This window comes from Aulonocara stuartgranti (assembly GCF_965226115.1).
Source record: "Aulonocara stuartgranti genome assembly, chromosome: 17".
Classification (NCBI taxonomy): Eukaryota; Metazoa; Chordata; class Actinopteri; order Cichliformes; family Cichlidae; genus Aulonocara; species Aulonocara stuartgranti.
In genome coordinates this window covers 21032993-21042624 of record NC_138953.1, presented here as the reverse complement: position 1 = coordinate 21042624, position 9632 = coordinate 21032993, and the positions used below count along the sequence as shown (strand labels likewise).

Genomic DNA, 9632 nt, shown 5'->3' with positions numbered 1-9632 from the left:
CGGACAAAATGGTGGTGGCTAACCAACCGGACATAGTGGTGGTAGACAAACAGAAGAAGACGGCCGTAGTGATCGATGTAGCGGTTCCGAATGACAGCAATATCAGGAAGAAGGAACACGAGAAGCTGGAGAAATACCAAGGGCTCAGAGAAGAGCTCGAGAGGATGTGGAGGGTGAAGGTAACGGTGGTCCCCGTGGTAATCGGAGCACTAGGTGCAGTGACTCCCAAGCTAGGCGAGTGGCTCCAGCAGATCCCGGGAATAACATCGGAGATCTCTGTCCAGAAGAGCGCAGTCCTGGGAACAGCTAAGATACTGCGCAGGCCTCAAGCTCCCAGGCCTCTGGTAGAGGACCCGAGCTTGAAGGATAGACCGCCCGCAGGGGCGTGCTGAGTGTTTTTTTTTTAATTTTTATATATATATATATATATATATATATATATATATATGCAACCATCCAAAGCAACCGACAGTGCACGAAAGAGGGAAGAAGACAGGGTGGAGTGGTTAGCACTGAGACAGACTGACTCCCGTCCTATGGTAGCAACCCTCAACCGGATAAGCAGAAGAGAATGGATGTATGGTTTAGAAGACGGTGGCAGATACAACAAGACAGACAACAAGGCTGAAGTACTTTTCCCAAGTATTCACAGAATTCAGACAGCTCTTATTGTGGCTGCGCTTCAGGGACACTTCACTCAGTTAGAAACTTTCCCAAGAGAAATGAACTATTCAGCTGTGGCTCTAGTTCTGCCTTTCCCTCTTTTCCACTTTCTCTCATTGTGCTTTTCACAAGTCTCTGATTCCTCTTGTGATTTTAGCAGTATGTATTTCATCAGCTTTTAAAGCTAACTTTTCCTTTTATTTTTATTCGGCCTCCCAGAGCCTGCATTTTAGTCCTCTCTTCCCAAAAATAACACTTCTGAATACCATCTATACATACCCACAGTGGTAGCAGCAGGATGCCCGCAGTATGCAGTTTAATAACAGTTCTCGGGTTTTGCTCATTCCTCAGAGAGTAGAGATTTATTTAAACACACTCTTTCCACTTGTTCATTCATCTGAAATTCCCTCCTGGCACAGCCTTGCTGTGTGTGTGTGTATGTTACAATTGCAGCTTTATTGGCACGGTATGAACGAGGCACACATGCATGTGAGGGGAAACCCAGGGACGCTCCACAGCGAAGCCATTCACTGGAGAACTCCACTTAGGTGTGGTTATATTATAACATGCTTATTACAGATGACAACCGTGTGCTTTTTTACGATGTCATGTCTGGACGATTAATGATGAAAATGCTGCCCTTCCTAAAGAGGCTGTTTAAACCATTCTGCTAACTTCCAACTCCATATTTTACAGACATGCAAAGCTACTGCTGTAAAGCTCAAACTCAGTTCATCCTCACCCTTTAAACCAACTCTCTTCTCATTGGCTGCCTCCAATACACAGGTTTGAACAGCAGGTGCGTAGAGGTTCTGTGCACAAGATGTCTGTTTATGCAACATTCCTTCTTGCTTAATACAAAGTGAAGAGTAGATAAGACTGCATGTCAGAAATTTTAGCTCAGACTTTGGCCACGTTTAATAAAAGAAGTCATTTTAAAAGCATATTTATGATAGCAAGTAAACAAGATCATAAAGACTAACGGATGGTGTTTTTTTTTCAGGAGCACCACATCTAGATACTTGTGTACCCTCAAACAATGCAAACTGCCACTAAATTTGTTTTTATTCAGCAGGCTGAATTTGCTTAATACAGTGAAATATAAACAAGAAAGCTCTACTGAGCATGCTCAGCACGAGGATGTCAGATTGAGGACTACATGTTCAGAAGCTGCTGTACATCACAAAGTGTCATGAAGAAGAAATCACTGTAGATGCAGAAGATTAAAGTTTTATTTCAACAGTTCTTTGAGCAACTGAATATTTCTCCAGATATGTAATCCACAATAGCAGATCGTCATGCTTCGCTGAGCCACGTCCCCAAAATCCCACCTGTACCATCAACAGGGTCAAGACAAAGGATCAGGAAAAAAAACCCCAAACAATGCAATATGTCTCTAAATAACAGCTACACAAGCTAAGAAAATTTTATCAAAAAAATACTAATTTTAAAAAGTTACATCAGCAATGAATGTGGCTAAATCTGAAATAAAACTAGACCTATCGCAGACTCTAAACAACAACAAAACCCCCCAACAGATTAATGAATCATTCAGGGCAGTGTCTGATTTGAAGGGCCAAACAAATAACGTTTGCAAAATCCACAAAAATTTTACACAGCAAACTCAGTCCTGCAGAACTGCAACGAGTCACTTTTCAGATCAGTAACAGGAGCCAGAGACTCAGAAATGGAAGAAACCATCATTTTATAAACCAGTTCACTTTGACCCATTTCTGCCTGATTATAAAGTCTTCCACAAATTTTAGAAGTTTATGGAGAAGTTATTTAGTAACTGATTATTGAATATTGAACCTCATTTATCACTTCATACCACCTGTAAGTTACTGGTATTTGACTTGCAATCAAATTAATTTTCATCAGTCTATGGAAATTACTTATACAGAAAGGCTGATAACAGAAAAGCTTCTGCCACTGACTTCTTCTTTGGAAAACTGCTGTAGCCCCAACAGTGTCTGAGTTTCTGTGTTCATGATCTGTAAGTCACTGAGATGATTTAATAAGTAAAATCCTTCAAATTTCACTTCAAATCAAATTGGTTTCTTCCAGTGGTTGATGGATAACAGGTGGGACCTGACAGAAGTATTCACTATGTAAACTTGTTTAAACATGTCCATGCAGATTGCTGATGGATTCCCATCAATGTCTTCTGCCTTCATGTCTGGACTATCATAAATGTCGAAGTCCTTCAACTCTACAGCTAATGTGAGTACCAAAAATCAGAAAAACAGCAGATGATGATGCAATTTTTCTAATATTACTGTAATTGCAATTTTTTTTCAGCCTCCAGCAGTAGATGAAGGTTTGGTGTCCTGAAGGATCTTTCACAGAGCTCAACTGCAGCCTTCTTTTGATTGGTTGGTTTAAACCACACCTCCATCCATCTGTGTTAAAGCTGCGTGATGAGAGTGATTTAACACTTGAGGAGCTGCCTTTGTTATGAGTTTCAGGTTTCTTTAAGACTTTGGATCAGTGCTGCTGAAGCTCAGTGGAAGTAGTACGAACAGCAGTGTTAACATGCCATATACGTTTAAATCTGACACGATCCACGATGAAATCCCTTCTCTTCTAAAAAAATACCTGTAATAAAAATGGTAAAAATATCTAAAGAGGTATCTCCAGCCGGTCTCACTGTGGATGGCCAATAGCAGGAGTCTGTGCAGCAGACCAACATGTAAAGATGGCCTAGGGTCTTTGAGCCAGCCGGCTCTTCCCTTCTTCCTGCTCCATCAGCTTGAAGTGAGTGTAGGACAGGATACCTGCCAGAGTACAGAGGATCCCCAACGCCTGAGTGAGAGACGGGAGGAGAGTAGAAGGTTTGGAAACTGAAAACTGCCTGGTTTGACTCATCAGAGCAGCACAGGAAGACTCACCTGGTTGAGTGAGAGTGGGTCATGGAAGAGCAGGTATCCACCAACCAGTGTGATGCAGAATTTAAAATGACCAAACATGTTATAGCTGTGAACTAGAATCAGGATAACAACATTTATGAATGTCATCTGAAATATTTGTACCAGAAGGACCTTGAGGCAAACCCCTCAGCACTATTCTGAAAAGACCACAACTCTTCCAGAAGTCTCTGAAGACCTCTTCAAGATGTTTAATTGCAATTTGCTTTTTTTTTTTTTTACCACTTATCTGGGTCAGAGGTGTAAGGAAAGCAATCAATGGAGAAATGTACAGGCCTTTCTCTCTTTTGTGACTTTCTGGAAGGATAACATGTTCAACATGCCTTAAAAACACTAGTTAGATGCCTGAACTACATCAACTGCCTACTTTTGATTTAGATGAGCATTAGGTTAGACAGCTCCTCACAAAATGCCAATAAAACCAGAAACCTAAAACCGCCTTAAAAAATTCTTAAAAAAAAAAAAAGTTCCAAAAACCTGGGTGAGTCCTCAAAACCTAAGAAAAACAGCGAAATGATCAAGAAGACACAAAACCTTTAATATAAAAGTTCTCAACCCTTAAAGAGGTGTTTGGTTTGGAGTTCTTGAATCCCTAAAAAGCTCCTCACAAAGACTTCAAGACGCTGAAACACGAAAACTGACTCAAGGAGGTTTTAAATCTTTCCAAGACATAAACAGGTTCACTGTAAAGAACTTCTTAAACACCATTTTAAGAAGTTCTGCAACCCTTTCAATAAGACTAGAAAGTTTGATACATATGTAGCTCCCAAAGCTGCCAGAGAAAACCAATGTCTCCCCTGAAGGAGATCAGGAACACAAGAAGTCCAAAGAAAGCCTCATATTTGCACAAATTACTTCAGTTTACTTATTTATTAAAGTAAACTCCAACGAGATCCACGACAAACTGAAGCAACCACTGACAAACTGAAGCAACCACTGACATTACAAGACCTCTTCTGGCCCACAAGTGTTTGAGGATACGTAACAGGTGAGGTGTTTCCAATGATCCAGTAGATGGATAGGTTGACCAGGAAAGCCACCACGCCCGAGAACAGCACAGTCATCTAGAAGGAAGAAGAAAGCAGCCAGAAGAAAAGGAAAACACTGTTACCAGCTGCTCCAAATCTCAAACTAAGACTTGGAACATGAGTCAATGTATTAAATTAAACACTTCTATCTATTAATACATATAGCAGTATTTAATAACCAACTGACCAATGTGACTATCAGCAGAACAGACAGGCAGAATAAATGCCCCGCTTTTAATGTCTTTGATAAAATGTGGCAGACTATTACTTGGAAAGTCCCAGACATTAGATCCAATTGCAGATCATGTAGCTGCAGTTGTGTGCGTCTTTTTAAATGGTGTGTTAGTGTGTGTGTCATGTTGAGTCTGACCAGAGCAGGCAAAGACCAGGGTCCAAATATTCCTCCGGATCCAGTCAGCGGCTCAAACAGTGGAACGATGCAGAGCAGGAAGGCTGACGATAGAGGAGCCTAAAAGGACAGTCTGTGCAGTAAAAATCTACAGCCATTGCATTATAACAAGTATAAAATATAAATAACATCCTACTATTACTCCAAAGCTCTCAGCTAATCTGTCTCTGACCTGTAATGTGTCTTTAAGACACATTGCTTAATAGACACTGAAGCTGATTAACGTTTGATTTTACTGCTCTAGTCTACACTGTGTTGGTGAGGTGACAATCGTCAAACAATCTTTTAATTAATACATTTTAAATAATTAATTTTAAAGTTGTCTTTTTTTTTTTAAACAAAAACCTTGAAAACTATGTTAAATACGTGGTACTAAAGATCTAGTGGACAAAGTACTTTTTAATTCCAAGTCCAATTCCAATACCATCATTTGGAACTGAATGGTACAAACAAGCTCTAAACCAAACATCAGCAGATCTAGAGGCAATTTGCAAGTCATTATGAAGAAGCCCTATATGACGGTAACAGGTCCTGAATAATTTATATCAGCAAGTTACAGGACGAGCCATAGGCCAACGTCAAAGCCCCAAATCATCTGAAAGTATCAAAAAGTACCAACATAACTCTAGATGACAACTCGTAACAAGTCCCACATAATTCTGTACCAGCGGGTCCAAGAAAATATCATGAATCCAAATCAAGACACAATTGAGCAACCTGCAAATCAAAAATGAAAATTTTAAGTCTCTAAGAATCCCAAGAAAAGAATAACAAGTCCCAATTCCAGTTTTAATGTAAGGCCAAACATTCCTAGAAATATACTTATTAAAACCTAGGAAATAATCCAAATGAAATGAATAATAGTACAAAAATTAAGCCCAGGGTCTAAAGTCCCTATCCAGTTTGCTGTCCAAAATCAAAAGCCCAGTTGTTCATCAACAAGTCCTGTAATAAATCATTAGCATTACAAGTTTCAAGAAAAGGGAAACAAGTCCAAAATAAAATATTAGCAAGTAAACAAATATTAAAGATCTAATTTCCAACTCCAGTTCCAAAAAAAATGCAAAGAAGTCCTGGGACTAAATCTGAAAGTCTTAGGCCAAATCCCAAATGAAAGGGAACAAAGTCCAAAGCCTTGCATCTTCAGTCTGGTTCCAAGTCGAGACAAGCCAGCGAGTCTCCAATTATGACCCTAAACTAAAGCTACAAACCTCAGGCCCCAATAAAAGGAAATAAATCTAAAATCAAGTCTCTGGTCAAAATAAATAAATAAAATCAACAAGTACAAAAGTCTTGTTGCAAATTCCAAAATAGAGTTCCAAATCAATTCTAACATCTTATAAAATCCACAGACAAAACAATAATAAATAATGACCAACAACTCAAGGCAAGCAAAGTAAGCAGTCCAGTTCTACCCCCATCGCATAATAAGCAGTATTACATAGGAAAACTGATTAGATTATCTAACTCTAGATACTGAGTATTCAGTGATCTCTTACTTGGTTTGAGGCTGGGTCTCACCTGATAGTATAAAAGCTGCATGGAGTTCACCTGGAGCTCATGTTGCTTTGCCCCCACCCACTGAGAGAGAAATGTGGAGAACAGTTAATTACTTTACTTCAGTCTCTGTGGAGTGTTTTGTCAGCATATACATTTACTCACCACTTGGTAAAGTGACGTCACCAGAACTCCAAGAGACGCGAACACAATCCCCAGCAAGTTGAACCGCACATCATAGTACGAGTTCAGTATCACTCCTAATGTTATGGGTACCTGAGGAGAGGGGAACAGATTGTGCTGACATTGTTTCTCACTTACCCCAAAGTGACCCAAACCCCAGTATCCTGTAAGAATCATTCAGATTGGCATGTTTCTACAGCTCTAACAAGCAGATGGGACTTTGCTAACCAGTGTAAGTTTAATCTTGGTGGAGAAGGTCTTCTTGTAGTAGGTGGTCTGGATGAGGATGATGACGGGAGTGGTCATTGCTTTAGCCAACTGGTACGTTCCTATCGAATTGTTCTGTAGGGAAAGGTTGGTAAATACCACGAACCCGCAGAAGCTCAGAGCCAGCCACACGATCCTGCGAATCGGAAGGCTTTTTGGAGCAAAAACATCCATTTTCTGGCAGAAGTAGAGTCCCAGCCAGGTGACCACAAAGTGAACGAGGGTCAGGGTCATGTTGGGGAAGCCATAGTGTACGTAGATCCATTTGTTGATGAAGACGATACAGATGGAGGAGAATAGATTGACCAGCAGGCCAGCAACAATGCTCCTGTTGGCTAAAAAGCTGGCAGCCATGATCTGGGAGGCCTCAGAGTTAAAGTTACTCAGACGGAGCTTTGTTGAACTTAGCTGAGCTGCTCACACTGGCCAAAGAGAGATACGAGTGTTAGAAAGTCTAAAACTAAAAAAAAAACAGTCAAGACGCTCATGGTACAATACAAGCTACAAGCAAGATAAGTGTTTTTCTATTTTGAGAATCCAACAACTACAATTAAAAAAATCATTAAAAGGTTTAACAAAAGCACTGAATTAACTATATGAAGGTAAATATATTATCATATTTATACATAGACCTCAATTTTTGAGTCTCAGACGTAATTGAGCAAACTAACTTAAATATAGGGATTATTTTTGGTACTTGGATGAAAGTCAGTGATCACCAAATGCTGCATTTACTACTTTGAGATGCTCCGCCATGCCTTTACTTCAGCTCCTGTCAGCTGCTGCTTGTTTTATTGAGTCTTCAGTCACAGAAAGGCTGTTTTATTGGTTTGAGATCAGGTGACTGACTTGTCCAATGAAGAATATCACATTATTATTATTATTTTAGTTTACTTTTGCAGCCTTCTTTAGGTCATTATGAATTTCCCCTTTGAAGCTATCTGATCAGTTTTGTGTCATTTGTCTGATTGTGAGGAGCGAGTACAACCCTTTACACTTTGCAATCCATCCTCATGTTTCTGTAAGCAATCACTTCAATAATAAGCATTAATAGTAACCAGTATTTGCACCTTGTTGTAAATCATCTCCATTTCCATTCATGAAGTCATCCCTTAGTTATAGACTTTGACTGTGATACACTTGCCCAAGTCTTTTACTTGGTTAGATGTCATAAAGTTGTTTTTATTATCTGTAGTGGCCTTTTGGGCCTTTGGGTGCTGCTGGGCTGAGCAGTGCGTTTACTTGGTGACTTATGAAGTTTCTGCTCTCTATCATAGATTTATTTGTGTTTTTAGGGTAATAATGGCTAAGCCACGTTAGGCGTCCCAGTGAACAAATAGTTATGGACCTAACTGAATATTAGAGATTAATATAGGTGTTTTTACTCCAATACACTGAAAGCACACAAAAGAAAGTTCCTTAAATTGTAATCCAGTGTCGTAAATAGCATAATAATCGTTAAGCCCTCTCCAAGCCTTCAGACTACCGGAGGGAACATTTTGCCGTTTGTAATGGTTAACGGTTAAAATAACGGAGTTCTGCCTGATGCTCGGTCTTACTTTATGTTTTACTTAAAACCATTAGGTGGAAACCGGTAGAGCTACTCAAGTTCACAGCTCCACTCACATCTAAAACGATACGTAGTATACATATATATATATATATTAAAAAAAAGACTTATCCGCTTCTCTGTCTGTCTGCCAGGCACTGAATAAAGTTTACCTCGGGTCATCTTTCCATTTGCCTCCCTGCTTCTCCTCCGTCTCGCCTTGCTGCCGCCAAACAAACCCCGGAGAGGTACCGGTCTTCCCCGGCGTTCGAAGCTCCTCTCCCGGCCTCTGCAGTGCCCAAATCCCCGCTGCTGTGCCGGAGGAATGTCTTCCCTGCTCTTCCGCAGATCGTAACACAGCCGTGACTTCTAGCAGCAGGAGAAGAAAAAAAACACCCAGTGAGTGAATATGTTCCTGCTTCCTCCCAGTTTAACACCGTTTACCGTTTGTGTCTATCAAGCAACAGCGGCTGCTAACGGACCGGAGGGAAGAGGAGCGCAGAGGTGGTCTATGTGGCAGATGTCTCCCTCCATAGAGAAACTAAGCCGGGTGCAGAATTTGCAGAATGCCACAATGAAGGGTTTTCCAGCATGTTTAAGTCCGTGCCAAAGCATCTCAGTCTGATTTAAGTCCAAACTGACTGGGCCACACAAAGAACCTAAAGGGCAGCAGCCCCAGACATTCACACTACCACTATGTTTGACTGTTAGTATGATGGTCTTTTTATGAAATGTGGTGTTAGTTTTATGTGAGGTGTAACAGGACTTAAACCTTCTAAAAGTATATTTTTCCCAAAATATTCTGTGGACTTTGGGATCATCAAGATGTGTTTTGGCTAACATGAGACTAGCCTTTGGCCTGTCTTTGGTCAGTGGTTTTCTCCTTGGAACTCGCCATTTTTGCCCAGCTGTTTTCTTATTGTTGAATCATAAACTCTCAACTTAACTGGGGAAGGTGAGGTCTGCAGTTCTTTAGATGTTGTTCAGGGGCTTTTGTGACCTCCTGGATGAGTCATTGATGGGCTCTTGGAAGATTTTTTGGTTGACAACTCCTGGGAATTTTCACTACTGTTGCAAGTTTTGTGGATAATAGATGTCACTGTGGTTCA

The 9632-nt window shown here is 40.4% G+C and overlaps 1 protein-coding gene across 2 annotated transcripts; it reads right to left on the bottom strand.

Annotated features, from left to right (window-relative positions):
* Positions 1-1877: 1877 nt before the first annotated feature.
* slc35e3 (solute carrier family 35 member E3) lies at positions 1878-9308 on the bottom strand. Of its 2 annotated transcripts, XM_082510450.1 has the most exons (9): positions 9006-9308; positions 8697-8892; positions 6936-7396; positions 6690-6800; positions 6549-6608; positions 4989-5087; positions 4572-4654; positions 3555-3639; positions 1878-3468 (listed from the first exon to the last, which is right to left on the bottom strand). In XM_082510450.1, the coding sequence occupies exons 3-9, from the start codon at positions 7326-7328 to the stop codon at positions 3367-3369; spliced, it is 933 nt and encodes a 310-aa protein (XP_082366576.1). In that variant the 5' UTR covers positions 7329-7396; positions 8697-8892; positions 9006-9308; the 3' UTR covers positions 1878-3366. The 2 variants fall into 2 exon arrangements, with proteins under 2 accessions (XP_082366576.1, XP_082366575.1); XM_082510449.1 differs by lacking the exon at positions 9006-9308 and having other exon boundaries at positions 8697-8996.
* Positions 9309-9632: the final 324 nt, after the last annotated feature.

Coding starts and splice junctions, on each gene's coding strand:
- slc35e3 (XM_082510450.1), bottom strand. CDS start 7,328: ATGGCTGCCAGCTTTTTAGCCAACAGGAGCATTGTTGCTGGCCTGCTG. Junction 5,088..6,548: donor TGCAGCTTTTATACTATCAG/GTGAGACCCAGC, acceptor CTGTCCTTTTAG/GCTCCTCTATCGTCAGCCTT. Junction 3,469..3,554: donor ACCCACTCTCACTCAACCAG/GTGAGTCTTCCT, acceptor TCTCTCACTCAG/GCGTTGGGGATCCTCTGTAC.